The 19,263-nt window shown below is 40.4% G+C and overlaps 1 protein-coding gene and 1 gene segment (V, D, J or C); both read left to right on the top strand.

Annotated features, from left to right (window-relative positions):
* The first annotated feature begins 2,817 nt into the window (after positions 1 to 2,817).
* Positions 2,818 to 19,263, top strand: part of LOC105481121 (immunoglobulin kappa light chain-like) — a 290,214-nt gene continuing 273,768 nt past the window's right edge. Inside the window, 2 exon segments of the C gene segment in view lie at positions 2,818 to 2,929; positions 3,055 to 3,349. Coding sequence covers positions 2,875 to 2,929; positions 3,055 to 3,349 — 350 coding nt within the window.
* On the top strand, positions 7,005 to 18,657 carry LOC112424263 (uncharacterized). The gene is made up of 7 exons (XM_071077392.1): positions 7,005 to 7,334; positions 7,504 to 7,861; positions 12,586 to 12,677; positions 13,801 to 13,839; positions 14,115 to 14,248; positions 18,095 to 18,194; positions 18,320 to 18,657. Exons 1-7 carry the CDS (start codon positions 7,286 to 7,288, stop codon positions 18,640 to 18,642), a joined length of 1,095 nt encoding a protein of 364 aa, XP_070933493.1. The 5' UTR covers positions 7,005 to 7,285; the 3' UTR covers positions 18,643 to 18,657.

Below are 19,263 nucleotides of genomic sequence, written 5' to 3'. Positions count from 1 at the left end.
TGGGGATACAATCTAATCATTAGCGATGCAGACTGACGTCACAGTAAATGACATTTAAATTAATGATTTTCATCATATTTGGTCACAAAACGTTATATCAGTTTTCATTGAATTTTTTTTATACCACACATATTTTACCCCAAGGTGAAAAAATATGATATGAAATAATATGTCTACATTTTGGTTTCAGGCAGACACAGTCATGAGTTCCCTTCACATGATGTTTCAAGTTGGAAAACACGATGTGGAGAAAGTTGAATTGTGTGCCCCTTGGGTTAAACCCAAACATCAAGGCATGGGCAGGTTAAGGTCTGCTTTCTCTGCTTTCAAGATGATGCCTGGATCATTGAGTCTTTCAAAGGAAGGAAGGCCATGTCTTAACATGGAGCAGAAGAGGAGCAGAAGAGAGAGAGATCCCAGCCCTGTAATCCCTGTTTCTTGTGTCAATAATGTATTCCACTAGAGGGCTCCACTCTCATAACCTAAACACATCCCAATAGGCCCCACCTGGCAATACCATTACACTGAGAATTAACTTGACAACAGATGGATTCTGGAGGACACAGTGAAACCATAAAACTTTCCTAAAAGATACACATTCCAGGCCATCTGGCCAGCAATACATGCAGGCAGAGTTCTCTGCCCAAGATCATGTAGAACATAACACATATATATGGCCATTGGAAGTCAGCAGAGGTACAACAAAAGGAAAGCATTAGATTACAGATGGGGACTGCTACATTCATCATGGAACAGTTAACCCTTGAATAACCTGGGTTTGAAATTTGCAGATCCACGTATATTTTCTTCTGTGTGTGTCACCTGTAAGCAAGCATTTAATAAGTAGTAAATATATTTTCTCATTTTTATGATCTTCTTAATAACATTTTTACCTTTAGCACATTTTATTAGAAGAATAGAGATTATAATATATCAACTAGTTATTTTATCACTAAGGCTTCCAGTCCAAAGGAAGCTGTTAGTACTTAGGTTAAGCATGAAAAATTTCTACACAGGTTTTCATCTGCAGCAGTGATCAGTGCCGCAACCTCTACGTTTTTCAGGGGTCGGCTGCTCTTTCAGTCTATAGCTACATCTCTCTGGAACAGGATCATGGCAGTGGTTGCAAGTAAAAGAATCCAGGAAATAACATCTCAGACTATGCTGCATTGGTATGATGATTATGTAAAGCCAAAGGCATTTAGAAAGCAGCAAATGAACAAATAGGCTTTTCCTAAATATCCCTTATCTGCTTAAAAGCAGATTCTCCAGAAGGAAACCAATTGTCAAGAAAACTCATCCTGGGAATTTTTATATCTGGAAAGATGAACACAAAACAAGAATCAAAATAAAAGAGACTGGAAGTTGATGCTTTATCCGGAAAGGCAATTACATGTTCTTTTGAGAATGCAATTCTATGCTCATCTATTCTCTGCAGGTTGCCTACACTTCTGATTTCCCTCTTCCCTAGAAAGGAAATATGAACTGGATCTCACTGAGTAATCTGGGTAATCGCCCTGCAATGATATCCCACTGCACTTTAAGTGAATTTTGTTTGCCTTTTCTCTTATTAATCTTCCTTTTGTCCGTTCATTTTCAGCAAATATTTAGAGGACAAATAGAGCTTTCTTCCTTTCTCCCAATATAAGCAAGTTCCCTTACAATTCAGGCTGCTTACAAAGCAGCAGGAAGGTTTGTACACAGGCTACAGCACTGTGATTTGACTCCCCTAGTCAGGCATCAATAAACTTTTGTACAGCCCTAGGCTGTAGGCCACTGATGCTGATATCGTTGGATCCACTTCCCCTGCTACTGAGCCAGGATGGGATATTTTAGGGCACGTTACAAATGTGAGATATCATAAGCGCAAATCTGTGTCCAGTTTCATTTGGATCCAATTGATTTTTCCATGTACATAGCATAGGCAGTTGCTTAATAAGAGATTGAGTATGTTTTTCCTAAAGATGTTAACAGGGAGGCTGGTATCTCGGCCAGGATGATGTCCTAAATCACTGATAAAAAGTAATAGAAGAAAGTGTCATTCATGGTGCATGGCAGGGACATGCTCCATGCAGTGGTCACCCTCACTGAGAGGAATGAACTTTGGGAAACAATACTCAGTGGCAGAAAAGAAGGTAGACTATGAAGGTGCCCAAAACAAGAATAAGGTGCAGCCCATTTAGTCTCTGGGTATTACAGAGACCTGCAGCTCTTGATAGTGGCAGATCTGTGAGTGCTGCACGCATTGAGGAAACACGGATTCATCTGTATATATCTGTAGTAAATTACTTCAGCTAATACTGGTAAAAACAATGCCCTAACATCATTACCTAATACTTACAAATATATATGGCATTCTGTTGATAAATTTTATTTTTAATTTTTTAGAAAGGAACAATGTTAAACTCACAGAAATGTTAAAAGTATAGGACAACGTACCTCCTTCCCTATCTCGAATTATATGAGACTTTTGAAGACCTGAGAATCCTGTCTAGCATTTTACTATGTATTTCCTACAAACAAGAATATTCTCCTAAATAATCCCCATACACCAATGAAATACATTACTCCATTGACTCCTGGGGAATATTTCAAATTGTCAGAAAAAAACTAAAAAATGTTTCTCATGACAAAATAGTCCCCAGTAGAAACACATTCTCTGCAGACAAATTTATGCTATCCCGGTCTTACTTGGGACACCTGGGGACACTGAGCCAGTGCTTAGCTAGTGAGATGAGCCAACCCTGCAGATGTGCCCAGCCTACCCTGTCTTCTTCCCATTTGCATATTCCCAGAGCACATCCTCCTGCCCTGAAGATTTATTAATAGGCTGGACACACTTCGTGCAGGAGTCAGACCCAGTCAGGACACAGCATGGACATGAGGGTCCCCGCTCAGTTCCTGGGGCTCCTGCTGCTCTGGCTCCCAGGTAAGGAAGGAGAACACTAGCGGTTTACTCAGCCCAGGGTGCTCAGTACTGCCTGGCTATTCAAGAAAGTATTCCTATAATATGATCAATAGTATGAATATTTGCTTTTTTGTTTCCAATCTCAGGTGCCAGATGTGACATCCAGATGACCCAGTCTCCATCCTCCCTGTCTGCATCTGTAGGAGACACAGTCACCATCACTTGCCGGGCGAGTCAGAGTATTAGCAGCTGGTTAGCCTGGTATCAGCAGAAACCAGGGAAAGCCCCTAAGCTCCTGATCTATAAGGCGTCCAGTTTGCAAAGTGGGGTCCCATCAAGGTTCAGCGGCAGTGGATCTGGGACAGATTTCACTCTCACCATCAGCAGCCTGCAGTCTGAAGATTTTGCAACTTATTACTGTCAACAGTATAGCAGTAGCCCTCCCACAGTGTTACACACCCGAACATAAACCCCCAGGGAAGCAGATGTGTGAGGCTGGGCTTCCCCAGCTGCTCCTCTTGATGCCTCCATGGGCTGAGAGTGTTCCTCAGATGCAGCTACACTCTGATGCTGTTGGTAGAGGGGGACATGAAGTCATGTCTGCACCATAATACTTTTTGCTTTCTCAGCCCCATCTGCACAGCCATAACAAAGACTCTCCTATTTTAATAAAGACAGAGATGCTTACACCTGAGGAGTCTAGTTTATAGCTTCAGTTGGAATTCATATAACAGAGAAGAAGCCAAAATAGATGTTCTAAGCAGGAATTGTCTTAATATGGAGAATTAGAGTCTAAAGTACTGAAGTCTAAATAACATGTAGAGATGAATCTCTAAGTTTAATGTTTTATTTGCAAAGGAATATTTGCCAAATGGGGCAAACAGGAAAACTCAGTGGTCTTCAATATGTTGGAAGAACAAAGAGAAGGTTAGAATTTTATGAAAAAGGGAAAATATTACCTATAGCTCTTTGAGAAAGTTCATTGGCACTAGGAAGGGTTTGGAGCTGGCAAGCTCAGACTGGTAAGCAGTGGTGGACATAGTGAATTTTAGAATTATATCAAGTTATCTCAGAAGTTGTGGGTAAATGTGATTTCAAGGAACAAGAAGCCAAAGCAGGGAAGCTTGAAGAGAATTCTGTTATTGAAATGCCAAGGATTTGGTGTAGATCCTGCTGCTCACCACACAGAAAAAAAATCACTAAGACAGCAAATATTACCAAGAACAGGTTTTAATCAGGTGCTGCAGCTGAGGAGAGGGGACACCATTCACAAATGTATCTCCCTGACCAACTAAATTAGGGGTTTAGATAGCAGGGAAGAAATGTGAGAAAACAGGAATTAGAGAGGGGTAATGAAGATAATCTGGTCAACAGGAAGCAGGAGGTCAGTTAGTCAATCGTAATGGGTGTTTTGCGATAGTGTGTTTTGTGTCCTTTCTCTTTGCCTCTTTTTTTTTTTTTTTTTTTTTTTTTTGAGACAGAGCCTCCTTTTGTTACCCAGGCTGGAGTGCAGTGGTGCAATCTTGGCTCACTGCAACCTCTGACTCCCAGATTCATGCCATTCTCCTGCCTCAGCCTCCTGAGTAGCTGGGACTCTACCACGCCTGACTAATTTTTCTGTATTTTTAGTAGAGATGGGGTTTCCATGTTAGCCAGGATGGTCTTGATCTCCTGACCTCATGATCCGCCCTCCTCGGCCTCCCAAGTCTTTCCCTATTCTTTATGACCCTTCATCAAGTAGTCACAGGTTTCAATTCAATTCTTTCTTGGTGGTAGTAATACGGCTCATAAAAAAAGCTAATTTTTCTGGGTATGAAGCCATTCACCATTTTCATATATAACACTGTAGAAAGTCCTGTCATATAAGCCTCCACTTCACAAACTGACCACTGTCAAACATTATCTCCCAACCAATACAGAATGTTTTTGTTCCTCACTAGTATGATTCACATAGGAGTAGAAATCTCAAGTTTAAAGTGTGGATTTGCACTTTACCACGTGGTGTATTCAAGAAGATGAATGATCTTAATACATCAGTAGGGCTGGACACAGTGGCTCAAGCCTGTAACAACAGCACGTTGGGAAGCCGAGGCAGGCAGATCACCTGAGGTCAGGAGTTTGAGACTAGCCTGGCCGACATGGCTAAACCCCATCTCTACTAAAAATATGAAAATAAGCTGGGTATGTTGGCACACACCTGTAATCCCAGCTACTTGGGAGGCAGAGGCAGGAGAATTGCTTTAAACAGAGAGATGGCAGTTGCAGTGAGCCAAGATCGTGTCACTGAACTCCAGCCTGGGTGACAGAGTGAGACTCGATCAAAAAAAAAGTCAGTAGCTTTGAATTTTAAACATCTATTTGACAAGAAATTCACAGTATTTTCTCTTTTAGAAAATGTAATAATTCTTTCAGGAATGAGCCTGATTTGATGTCTCTCTCCCCAACATCATAGAAGTGTGGCATAAATCTATGAAAAATTCCATTTCCCTGTCCCTACAATAACTATCTGGGATGGAAAACCTCTTCCTTTGCTCTAGTCCTTTCTTCTACACCCAGTTCCACCTAATCTGTGACTCAAAACAATACTTGTCAGGAAACATTCTGGAAAGAGCAAAAGACTTCTAAGAAGTGTCAGAGATTCCTGGACACCATCTATTCATCTCTAGAGGGCGCTGTGAGTGTGAGGAAGAGCAGAGCTTGTAAATCTACCTGCTTTCACTCCCACCGTATTTCCTAACAACAACCACGGCAACAGCCATAATAGCCCAGGACAAGCCTCTACTACTTCCAAGGCTTTTATCTCTACCATTAAATCTGCTCTACCATTACCATAGCAGCTAGAAGGTTTGATACAGATGCAAATAGTACTGTGGCTTTCTGTTTATAATTGGAAAAGTGGGCAAGACTCGGTGTAATACAGGCATTCCTTAAACTAGTTAGCGTTCAGTTTGCAGATTATCATTGCGCACATATACCCAGCATATGTCTAACATGTATGCAAAAATCCATGAAGCAAGCATTATATTAGCTTGTGTTTACTATCGTATTATATTTTTCTCTTATATCGTCTTCTTTTTGTCATAAAAAAATCTGTTCAAATCATTCTAAATTAATTATTGGATCATAAATAGATAAAATCTTTTATTTCATAACGCATTGACCCAATGAATATGTTTCTTTGCAAGACAGAGTCCTCATTTCCAAGATAACAAGCCTGACACAATTATACTGGAGCAAGCCCATAAGTAATGATGGTAGCTTATCCTTCTTGTCAGTCCTGGGGCCAGAATAAGACAAAAGATAACAAGGTAGGATAAAGATTATATAATAAAGAAGGACAGCAACAGGAATGGTAACCTTTTCTGGGTAACATTTTGATAATGGATGATGAGAAGTAATGCGTTAGACAGGGATGGGTGGGAATGATTGAAGGTCTGATTTAGCACAGATTAAGACCAAATCATTAGGATTTTAAGAGTTGTGTATAGTTACTGAAGAAAACACCTTAGAATTTAATTTGACTGTGGATAAAACATTCTCGGATTAGATTTAAGACTATTTTCCATGCTAAGTATATTTATAATGATGATGACTGTAGTGCTGAATACTTAAACAATAAAAACAAAATTAATTCCTGCATACATAACGTCCTGAATACTATTGAAAATGCTCGTCTTATTTTCTTTAAACTGTCTACAGCACTGTAAGGTAGGTACCACTATTGTCACAGTTACACAGATATGGAAACTGAGACACAGGGAAGTGAAGTTACTTGATCAATTTCAAGCAGTCGGCAAGCCATGGAGCATCTATGTCAGGGCCTGCCGGGACATGGGACTGTAAACAGAAGTTTTTAATTCAAAGAGCATGTGTGGGGATTAATGGAAAGCTTCAGGACCCTCAGAAAACATTACTAACAAGCAAATGAAAGGTGTATCTGGTAGATTAAGTACTAACAGAGTCTTCATTTCAATAGATCCAATAATGCACTTAGGGAGATGGCTGGGCATATTGAGGATAGGAAGAGAGAAATGAAAACACAGCCTTTTATATTGCTCTTAACAGCCTTGTACCAAACATCATCTGGGTAATTTAGGTGATTGAGGAGAAGAAAGACACAGGAGTGAAATTCTGTGATCACCAGGGGGAAGTTCTACACTCAGACTGAGCCAACAGACTCTTCTGACCTGACAACCAGGGCGGCACAGGATGCTCAGTGCAGAGAGGAAGAAGCAGGTGGTCTCTGCAGCTGGAAGCCCAGCTCCCACCCCAGCTGCTTTGCATGTCCCTCCCAGCTGCCCTACCTTCCAGAGCCCTTATCAATGCCTGGGTCAGAGCCCTGGAGAGGAACTGCTCAGTTAGGACCCAGAGGGAACCATGGAAGCCCCAGCACAGCTTCTCTTCCTCCTGCTGCTCTGGCTCCCAGGTGAGGGGAATATGAGGTGGTTTTGCACATCAGTGAAAACTCCTGCCACCTCTGCTCAGCAAGAAATATAGTTAAAATTCAATGTAGGGCAACAATGTTGGCTCTACTCAAAGACAGTGATTTTGATCCAGATTACAATAGTGCATTTCTGTTTTCTTTCCAATTTCAGATACCACCGGAGAAATAGTGATGACGCAGTCTCCAGCCACCCTGTCTTTGTCTCCAGGGGAAAGAGCCACCCTCTCCTGCAGGGCCAGTCAGAGTGTCAGCAGCAGGTTAGCCTGGTACCAGCAGAAACCTGGGCAGCCTCCCAGGCTCCTCATCTATGGTGCATCCAGCAGGGCCACTGGTATCCCAGACAGGTTCAGTGGCAGCGGGTCTGGGACAGACTTCACTCTCACCATCAGCAGCCTGGAGCCTGAAGATGTTGCAGTTTATTTCTGTCAGCAGGAGAGTAACTGGTCTCACACAGTGATTCAACATGAAACAAAAACAAGACCATCAGTGTTTACTAGATTTTACCAGCTGCTTCCTTTATAGACAGCTAATGTGGTGGTCACTGAGTTTTAGCATCTCTGATCTATTTGGACATTTTGTGATTCTAAAAAAAAAAAAAAAAAAAAAAAAAATCCATGAACAATTTGGACTCTCATCCTTGGACTCTCTTCAACTGAGGCACCAGAATCCCAGGTTTCCAGAAATAGTGTCTCACTGTATGAATCCTTACATAGCCCCAGTTATTCTTCACTTTCCCAGTAGAAGTAGCTCAGTGCATGCTACACCTCTCCATTTGAATTCTGCAACATTCTAAGTAGTAGAAAATTCTATTTATCTGAATAGATGACTCAGTAAAAGCTGCTCACGTGAAGCTACTATCATAGCTGAATAAATCCCATTCTTTTTCTTTCTTCAGGCTATCAACATTTCAGTGCAAGTGGTTATTATGGAAACATTTGCCATTTAAAAGTGATCTAAATTATTTCTTCAATTTTCTCTATGATGCAGTAGACTGTAAAAACATTAAAGTTTGTAAAAATAAAGTGCATATTAGAATGGAAGAAATAGACTGGTACTAACGACGTCTGCAAATGACCAAGTAGAAGAAGTGACAGAAGCAGTTATTTTCATTATTTTTGTCCAAGGCTTCCTTCCAAAAGGGATTTCACTGATCATATACATTTATTACAACCTATAAGACATGATGACATTATGTAACATCTGATAGGAAGCACTGAGGGTATATCCTATCTGTACTATTCTTGCCACAAATTAATGGTGTGAATTGAATCAATAGTAAACATCATATAAACCAACTGGGAGGGCATTCTTCAACATAACTGGCCAATAACGTTCCAAAGTTTCAAGGCCATGAAAGAAAACAAAAGTGAAAAACTATCACAGATTTAAACATATTAAGGACAGGATAACCAAATAAAATACAGAAACCTGAATTTTATCTTGTAACATAAAAAAAAAAAAAGTCATCAGTGGAAGAAAGCAGTGAAATCCATATGGGATTTTAAATGAGTTAACTAATAACATTATATCTATGTTCATTTTATGGTTGTGATACTTATACTGTGGTTATTTACGATGCTGACATTCGAGAAAGCTGGAGGAGGAGCATATGTGAACCATTTTTACTGTACTTTTCAAAGTTTAGGTCTAAAAGTATTTCCACATCAATTTAAGACACACACACAAGTAACTGAAAAATAAGGAAAAGTTGGTTTTTAAACAATTCCACAAGTTTCCTCCTATTTTGTACCTTTACCTATTTCTAATTCTTATGTCTATTAAAGACAATCATAGTTCCCATTATGTAGAGTGTAATCACTAATTTGCTCAGTTCTAGAATACAAAGAAGGAATCTTAAAAATTGACAGTGCGTTCCTTCATGAATGTGAAAACTAGGGATCAGGATTCTCTATTTGTTAGAACTTTGGTTTCTCTTTAAAGTGAGGGTGCAGAGTTCAAGTTCTCAAGTCCAAAATTACTTATGTTAGTAAATAACCTCATTCCATTTCAGCGTGGCTATTATGTTCATTTCAATGCATTTTAGAAGGCATCTCTGTTTATGGCATCACAAAGAGTTTAATAAACCTTCTGTGCAAAAATAAATAACAAACACATATATAAATACAAAGCTAAAAAATCAAAACTACTTCAGCACTCTGAAAATTGGTGAAGCATAAAATAATTAAAGATGTATATACTTTATAGAAAAAAAAAGTACTAGTGCTTTGAGTAAGGACAGAAAAAGTCTGTAGTCTTTTGCCTGTGACAGCACCCTTCTACCCACAGCTCAGTCAGCATGAATTACAGAACTGGAGTTTTACCAATATGAGGATAGCAAATAAATCTAGCAGCTTGCTGCCAAAGGGAGTGAACTTGAGTAAAGCCAAGGAGTAAACTTCTTCAGTGTTTCCAGCTAAACATGGAGAACTCCACAGGAAATGAACAGAAAAAGCCCACAGTTTTGCTAGTCCAAGATGATGCCCTGTTTGGAGCAAGTAGTACATCTGTTGACAGTAAATAGCAGATTCCTGGGTAAGATAGAGCCATATGCTGAAACAATCTCTGCACACATTCCTGGTGACTTAGAAGCTACAGATATGAGTGATGAGACACAGGAGTGCCTGGTGCAAAGTAAAACCAGAGGGAGGTAAGAACTGGCTGCATTTTGCTTGTGCTTTTTAAACTACACACAGATGGATTGACAGAAGATAGATTTATAAGCTCCAGATATTTGAGCAAAACTTCTCAAATCGTTGGTGACCACTAAGCTGTGCAGATACATGTGCAGTTCCTATAAATTCAAACTAAATATTAAGAATAAAAAGAAGCAGAGCTATCAATGGTTAAACACCATGTGAGATATAGATTTTTCAATATCATGCATTGAAAATACATTTAATATATGTAATCCACTAGCTCAGCCTATCCTATCCTAAATGTTCTCAGTACACTTATATTAGCTTACAGTAGGGCAACATTATTTAACACAAACTTTATCTTACAACAAAGTGTTGAATATCTCATGCAATTTATTGAATACTCTATTGAAAGAGAAGATGGAATCGTTGTATGAATACTACAAGTACTATTTATACTTGAATGCATATCACTTTCACATCATCTGAAAGTCAAAAAATGATAACTCCAAATATCATAAGTCAGGTACTATCAGTCAGTAAGTTCTGACAAGTAACTAAGAAACAAAGTTTTAAAATGTTCAGAAAAATGAAACAAATTCCAGGCCTGACATGGTAGCTCAAGCCTGTAATCCCAGTATTTGAGAGGCGGATGCAGAAGGATTACATGAGACGAGGAGTTCAAGACCAGGCTGACCAAAACAGTGACACCCTTATCTCTACAATTTTTTTTTTTTTTTTTTTGGTAAAAATAGCAGAGAGTGGTGGCATGCCTCTATAGGTCTCAGCTACAAAGGAAGATAAGGCTGGAGGATCGCTGGAGCCCAAGATTTCAAAACTGTAGCAAGTTATCATCACAATACCACACTCCAGCCTGGGTGACAGAGTGAGACCCTGTTTCTAAAAAAAATTAAAATTAAAATTAAAATTAAAACCCCACAATCTAAAGAGAAGTACTATAATACATTGTCAAAAGTGTACCATTTTCAGTTTTTAAAAATCCTGAAAAAAAATTGAGGGGTTTGATCTATATTGAAGGAACAAAAATAAAGCAACTACAATAATAACCAAGGAAAATAGCCAATGAATGTTGATTCTCACTTGTCCTCATTATTGGCTTTATAGCAAAGACTACAAAACAGTTAATATGCAGATGTTCAAATAATTATTTTTAAAACTATGATCATTGACATAAAAAAAAAGAAAATATTTTTAAAAAGAAGATTCAGCAAATAGGACCTCAAGAAAAGAAATGGAAAGTATAAAAAATGACAAAATGGGAACTCTAGAAATGAAAAGTACAATAATCCAATTTAAATACTTATTAGCTAGGTCTAATAGCAAACTGAGATGACAGAACAATCAGTTAACTTGAAAATAGAGGAATGGAAATGATTGAGCATAAAGAAAATGTTTAGAAAAAAAGGAAGAAACTTCAGAGATTTATAGCTCAGAGCAAAGGATACCAACAAATGTATAATGAGAGTCACAAAGGAGGAGAAACAGAGAAAGTGGCTGAAAAAATATTTGGAGAAACAATGATAAAACTTTTCAAAAGTAATAAAAAATATTCTTAGATGAAAAAATTCAATAAAACCCTTTTAGACAGTCAACAGAAATTAATAACTGAACACATGATATTAAAATGTTGAAAGACAAAGAAAAAAATCTTCATTACATCAGAATAAAAGCAGACACTATATACAGAGACACAAGAACGTAGCCATTGGCTAAGTTTTCCTCGGGACCAATAGAGGCTAGAAGCAGTAAAATGACATATTTAAATGCTGAAAAGAAAAAAAAAAAAAGGCAGCCAGGAAATCTATCCAGTGAAAATATCCTTCAAATCTAACAAGAAAGTAAAAACAAATTTTGGTAAACGTAATACATTCTTCATAGCAGCTATGTCTTATAAAACATTTGAGAGAAAATCCTTCGGAATCACAGGAAATGACAGCAGATGGACCTCGAGTCCACTGGAAGAAATGATGGCCTCAAAAGTAGTGAGGAACAATACCAAGGCTAAAAAGATAAAAATACACTTAATGCTATTTATATAAAGTTCAAGACAGGAAAACCTAAATGATTGTGTAGATGTCAGAAAGACAGTTACTTTTGCTGGGTGGGAAAGGTGATAACTAATAAAGATTGTCCATGAAGGAAGCACAAGGGAATGTGAAATATTCTATCATTCCATCCAGATAATGAATTACACATAAACTTTATTCAATTGCACATTCAAAATGAGTGCACTATACTCTGGCTGCTTTACCAATTGAAATAAAACTAATAAAAACCAAACTTAGACTCCTTCGCACTTACCAGCAATCACAGCCAAGAGCCCAGACTAATTTGGAATATTATTATCACCACATTTTTATCCTATTTTGAAACTTATACTTTTCATCCAGCTACAGTCTCACAGCTCCACCTCTGGCCCATTCTTTTGGAAGAGCCCATAGCCATAGGGCAGGTAACACTTATGGAAGACTCATAAATGACATGATTGATGGGTATTTAGGAGAAAACAAGTTGTATGTATCACAGACTGTCCTATGCAGAAAGTACAATACATGTGAGTGAGAGTGTCCCTCTAGCACAGAAAAGAAGGATAAACTAGACCTTCAGAATATGGTCCAGTGTTTAGAGTTCATCCGAAGAACACAGATCAAGGTGTCCTCTCATCTGGGTATGGGAAAGTGAAATGACTGCAGGTTCTCCCCAGATCAGTGGCCCATGGCTCTGGAGACCTGTACATGAAACTCACATTTGTTCACATCCACAGTCACTTCCTGGCTTTACCATAGGAATGATGGTCTGGCTATCCAGTTACTTAGGAACTCTGCACGCAGGTTGTCAGTTACTAAAGCGACAATTTAACACAATGACTTTAGTTAAATGTATATCAGTAGTTACATTCTGGAGGGAAAAATGAGCAGAGGGGATATATTTTAATACCAAATGAAAAATCACAATCTTGTAATTCCTGTCTCTTCCAATATGATTTATTATGGTTGTGCTGAAACTTCAGAGTATCAAATGAGCCCCTAAAGCTTTGTCCTTCTCCAACCTGAGCCCACGTTTGGGCCATCCACTGGCATCCGAGTACACTTGTGAGATGATCGCTGTCCAGACAGCATTGCTGGGACAACTCACAGGCAGCTCCATGCTGAGTCTCCCCTCGAACTCCCAGCATCACTGACACTGAAGGAGTGTCCCCCTGTCCTCCACAGCACCCAGAGCACAGCCTGCCCTGCTGTGATTTCACTGCCCAACTCAAAACCTCATCACAGCTTTCACTATCTCAGAGACAAAGTCAGGTCCCAGGCAGAGGCTGGTGTGGGGGCCTAAGAAAAACCATCTTTTTGTCAATTTTTCTGTTAGAAATTTCCAGACATTTTCACCATCTTAAAAAATTATTTTCGGCCGGGCACGATGGATCAAGCCTGTAATCCCAGCACTTTGGGAGGCCGAGACGGACGGATCACGAGGTCAGGAGATCGAGACCATCCTGGCTAACACGGTGAAACCACGTCTCTACTAAAAAATACAAAAAAAAAAAAAACACTAGCCAGGCGTGGTGGCGGGTGCCTATAGTCCCAGCTACTCGGGAGGCTGAGGCAGGAGAATGGCGTGAACCCGGGAGGCGGAGCTTGCAGTGAGCTGAGATTGGGCCACTGCACTCCAGCCTGGGTGACAGAGAGAGACTCTGTCTCAAAAAAAAAAAAAAAAAAAAAAGCGTTTTCATTAGTGGTGATCTAAATGGTTACAGTTGGACACTCACAGTGTTATAGCTCTGTGGGCCTGAACAGATGTCACTCTGGCCATCACTAACCAAGATGCCTTCAAAGGTAGGTGCTCCCTCCTCCTGTCCGGTCAGGCACAAATCTTCCCTAGCAACAGCTCTTCCCCGGGGGCCTAGGTGTTGCTAAGGGCCTGAAATGTTCTCAGGGGAACAGGCTGGGGGACACCTCTGAATTCACATCCCCTCTGTCTCACACCCGCTTCCCACCTCCTCTATGGGCACCTCTAGTGTATGTTGTGGGCATCACTGCACGGAGCATGTCAGGATGTTTTCTCCCACCTCCTACTCTGAATTCATGATGAAAATTCATCCTCACTTCAGACATGGGCTGTCTATGCCTTGTTTCTCTTACATACATGCCCCAGCACATTGCTAAACCCATAGTTCTGACCCCACTCCATGAATCTTTGTGGAAGGGTCATGGTTGCCAAGTTGTGGTTTTTGGAGACCAGAAAGTAAAATGGCAACTATTGAGAAGCTTGTGCATGGGACTGACATAGGCCCTTGTCAACAGAGTCCCAGCAGCTGGTGAGCCATGAAAGCTGGGCAGAGAGATCACCCCAGTCAGAGGGGAAGTTGGGAATGAGTCATGGAGGGTCTTCATCATGTGACAATGCAGCCTCTGAGCATTGTTTCACATGTGCTGCTTTGTTTCACAGAAATGACCAGAAGAGGACTTGTCTATGCTGAACCCTGTGGACAATACATCCCTCTATTCAGGGTCCAAACTATCCATCTCCTGGGCATCTGTTGCCCTGTGATTCTGCAGATCCCCCTCAGGTGACTCATGATCCTCAGCAATGGACAGCCTGCTGCTATCGGCCCAGGGGGGCACATGGAAGAGGGTCCTGAGTTTTTTGATCCTCAGGCCCTGGAGTGAGGAGGGACTATCAGGTGGTGCGCCCAGTGCTCGTTTTCAATGTTCATGTTCAATGTATTAAAGTTTAAAATTATACCTTACACTAGCAATGAAAGTTATATCTCTTTATATATAAATGTGCATCACATATTTGTTCATATATACATAGTATATACAAATATATAAATATAACTTATTTACAAAATATTTTAGGTATTCCATATGTAAAGTTTATATTACAAATTCATATTACAAATACACATAGTTTTATGTTTAGTTTTGTAGTCTGTGTTCCTTTTCTTTCCAAGCAGAACAGAGTCTGGCTGAGTAAAGACTTTGAGGACATTTGCTGACCCTCCCTCTTTGGCTCCAGCAGGGTCCCAGTCATTCAGGACAAGGGAGGACAGCGCTGACAGCAGGCAGCCCAGGAATCCAGCCCTAGCCCTAAGGCGTGGGTCCTGAGACTTTCACTTTTGTCAGGCTGAGAGATATATGCTTAATGCAGGTCATCTGAATTTGTGAGCAGTTTCCTTCCCCGAAGCCCCTGCCAGGCAGTCCTGCGGGCAGGGCCTGTGGTTCCTCCCAGGTCCTCAGCCCTGTGGCTCAGGAGAGCAGCTATCTCCTCCACAGCCCAGGGCCAGCGTCTGGAGGCTCTCAGGCACTGCCAGCCTGACCTTACCCTAGGCTAAGGACCCCATTCCAAATGTTTCCTCATTTATGGAAGTACCGGAAAGTCTGTCTGGTTCTTAAACTCAAAGTTTGAGTTGAGTTGAGGTGTACTCACTCCACTGTCTCTAATGTAGATTTATGGATGTGCAGAGAGTTTTAGAGGATTTTTAAATTTTGTGACCCAGTATAAACACAACAGTATCTGAGACAGGTCTCAATCAATGTATAGGTTTATTTTGCCAAAGATAAGGCTTATGGCCTGTGACACAGCCTTAGGAGGCCCTGCAAATATGTGCCAAAGGTGGTTGGATTACACGTTGGTTTTATACATTTTACGGAGACAGAAATTATAGGGAATGACATAAGTCAATGCATATCAGATATACATTAGTTTGTTCTGGAAAGGTGGGAGAGCTTGAAGCAGGGGCTTCCAGGTCACAGGTGGCTTCAAAGCTTTCCTGATTGGCACCTGGTTGAAAGAGTTAAGCTCTGCCTAAAGAGTTGATTCATTATAAAGAAATACTTGAGTTTAGATAAGAGGGTGTGGAAGCCAAGGTTCTTGTCATGCAGATAAATCCTATGGGCAGCAAATAAAGTAGATGATGAATGTTGCTTATCAGACCTTTGAAGAAATGTCAGACTCTTTGGAAAAGATATAGTAAGAGGAGATTCTCTGCAGAATGCAAATTGGGCCCACAACAGGCAGCTTTGCAGGGCCACTTCAGAATATGTCCAAGAAATATCTTTAGGGGAAAATATTTAGATTTTCTTCAGGGCCTAATCTCTGTCTTGTTGGAGTATGGTATCTTATTGCTACAAAGCGTCTGTTTTGTCAGTCTAAAGATCTCTGTTGTAATGATAATGCTGGTCAGTTGTGTCTGAACCCCAAAGGGAGGAGAGTATAATGAGGGACATCTAAACCCACCTGCCAGTCATGTCCTAACCTAGTTTTTCAGATTTCTTTTGATGTTCTCTCTGCCAAAAGAGGAGTCCATTCTGTAGGTTGGTGGCTTACAACTTAATTTTTTGTTTTAACACACAGGGAAAAACACACACACACACACACAAATAAAACACACAGTGTAAATTCAATCTAAAATAGATTAGTAAAAAAAAAAAAATTAGTTGCTTCCCGAATATTCCTACATATCAAAGAACGAGAAATGGTAATAATTCAGATGAGAAATACCCCCATACAAAAGATTAAGGATTTTTTTTTTTTTTACTATCTTAGTTTGGGTCCGCCAGCAATAAGGATTCCTGTTAGGTAGCAGATTTACACTGGGAGGAAAGGAGGAAAGGGAGGGAGGGAACAGGAGATGAATGGTAAAAGACACATCAACAACCACCTGACTCAGGATAAGTGAAGATCAGCCGCACGGTCTGTTTCTCTGCTTTCAAGATGATGCCTGGAGCATTGAGTTCTTCAAAGGAAGGAGGGCCATGTCTTAACATGTCAGACGAGCAGGAGAGAGAGAGATCCCAGCCCTATAACTCTTGTTTATAGTGGCACTGATATATTCCACTAGTAGAGGGCTCCACCCTCATGACCTAAACATATCCCAATAGGCCCCACCTGGCAATACCATTACACTGAGAATTAACTTTGGATTCTGGAGGACACAGTGAAACCATAAAACTTTCCTAGGAGATACATATTCCAGGCCATCTGGCCAGAAATGCATGCAGGCAGTTCTCTGCCCAAGAGCATAAAGAACATAAGACCATAAGAGCATAAAGAACATATGGTCACGGGAAGTCAGCAGACGTACAGCAAAGGGAAAGCCCTAGATTACAGATGGGGACTGCTACATTCATCATGGTACAGTTAACCCTTGAATAACTTGGGTTTAAAATTTGCAGATCCACTTATATTTTCTTCTGTGTGTGTCACCTGTGAGCAAGCACTTAATAAGTAGTAAATATATTTTCTCATTTTTATGGTTTCCTTAATAACGTTTTTTTCTTTAGCATACTTTGTTGGAAGAATAGAGTATGTAATATATAAAAAACCTAAAAAAATGTTAATCAACTGTTTATCCCTAAGTCTTCCAGTCAAAAGTAATCCATTAGTACTTAAGTCAGGGAGACAGAAGTTCTACACAGGTGCAGTCCATTTGATCTCTGGGTATTAAAAAGACCTATTGCTCTTGATAATGGTGGGTCTGTGAGTGCTGCATTCATTGAAGAAGCACGGTATCGTCTTTGTGTATCTGTAATAAATTGTTTGATCTTATACTGGTAATAACAATGGCATAACACCATTACCTAGCACTTACAAATATATATAGTATCATGTCAATAAATTTTATATATAATTTTTTTAGAAAGGAAAAATGTTAAACTCACAGAAATGTTGCGAGCATAGCACAATTACCCCCTTCCCTAACTGGAATCATATGACAGTCTTTTGAAGACCTGAGAAACCTACCATCTAACATTTTATCATGTGTTTCCGACAAACAAGAATATTCTCCTAAATAATCCCCATACACCAATGAAATACATTACTCCATTGACTCCTGTGGAATATTTCAAATTGTCAAAAAAATACCTAAAAAATGTTTCTCAAAACAAAATAGTCCCCAGTAGAAACACATTCTCTGCAGAAAAATTTGTGCTACTCTGGTCTGACCTGGGACACCTGGGGACACTGAGCCACTGTTGAGTTACTGAGATGAGCCAGTCCTGCAGCTGTGCCCAGCCTGCCCCATCCCCTGCTCATTTGCATGTTCCCAGAGCACAGCCTCCTGTCCTGAAGACTTATTAATAGGCTGGTCACACTTCATGTAGGAGTCAGAACCACTCAGGACACAGCATGGACATGAGGGTCCCCGCTCAGCTCCTGGGGCTCCTGCTGCTCTGGCTCCCAGGTAAGGAACAGGAACACTAGCAGTTTACTCAGCCCAGTGTGGTCAGTACTGCCTGGCTATTCAGGGAAATTTTCTTACTACATGATTAATTGTGTGGACATTTGTTTTTATGTTTCCAATCTCAGGTGCCAGATGTGACATCCAGATGACCCAGTCTCCATCTTCCCTGTCTGCATCAGTAGGAGACAGAGTCACCATCACTTGCCGGGCGAGTCAGGGCATTAGCAGTTATTTAAATTGGTATCAGCAGAAACCAGGGAAAGCCCCTAAGCTCCTGATCTATAAGGCATCCACTTTGCAAAGTGGGGTCCCATCAAGGTTCAGTGGCAGTGGATCTGGGACGGAATTCACTCTCACCATCAGCAGCCTGCAGCCTGAAGATTTTGCAACTTATTACTGTCAACAGTATAATAGTTACCCTCCCACAGTGTTACACACCCGAACATAAACCCCCAGGGAAGCAGATGTGTGAGGCTGGGCTGCCCCAGCTGCTCCTCCTGATGCCTCCATGGGCTGAGAGTGTTCCTCAGATGCAGCCACACTCTGATGGTGTCGGTAGAGGGGGACATGAAGTCGCCTCTGCACCCGAATTCTTTTCTCTTTCTCAGCCCCAACAGCACAGACATAGCAATGCCCCTCCTGATTTACTAAAGACAGAGATCATGACACCTGAGGAGTCTAGTTTATGGCTTCAGTTGGAATTCAAATAACACAGGAGAAGCCAGTGTAGATATTCTAAGCAGGAATTATCTTAATACAGAGAATTAGAGTAAACTACTGAAGTCTGAAATGTAGAGATGAATGTCGAAATTTAATGTTTCATTTGCAAAGAATATTTGCCAAATGGGGCATATGGGAAAACTCAGTGGTCTTCAATATGTTGGAAGAACAAAGAGAAATCTAGCGTTTTACAAAAAAGGGAAAATATTACCTATGGCTCTTAGAGAAAGTTCATTGGCACTAGTAAGGCTTGGGAGCTGGTAAGCTCAGGCTGCTAAGCAGTGGTGGACAAAGTGAACCTTAGAATTATATCACTTTATCTCAGAAGTTGTAATTAAATTTGATTTCA

This window comes from Macaca nemestrina, chromosome 13, assembly GCF_043159975.1.
Source record: "Macaca nemestrina isolate mMacNem1 chromosome 13, mMacNem.hap1, whole genome shotgun sequence".
Taxonomy (NCBI): Eukaryota; Metazoa; Chordata; class Mammalia; order Primates; family Cercopithecidae; genus Macaca; species Macaca nemestrina.
This window is presented reverse-complemented; position numbering and strand designations above follow the sequence as displayed.

What these genes read in the sequence shown, in the direction of transcription:
- LOC112424263 (XM_071077392.1), top strand. Translation starts at nt 7,286, where the DNA reads ATGGAAGCCCCAGCACAGCTTCTCTTCCTCCTGCTGCTCTGGCTCCCA. An exon ending in TAACCAAGATGCCTTCAAAG is followed by an intron (nt 13,840 to 14,114) that starts GTAGGTGCTCCC and finishes TCCTCACTTCAG; the next exon opens with ACATGGGCTGTCTATGCCTT. An exon ending in CCTGCTGCTCTGGCTCCCAG is followed by an intron (nt 18,195 to 18,319) that starts GTAAGGAACAGG and finishes TTCCAATCTCAG; the next exon opens with GTGCCAGATGTGACATCCAG.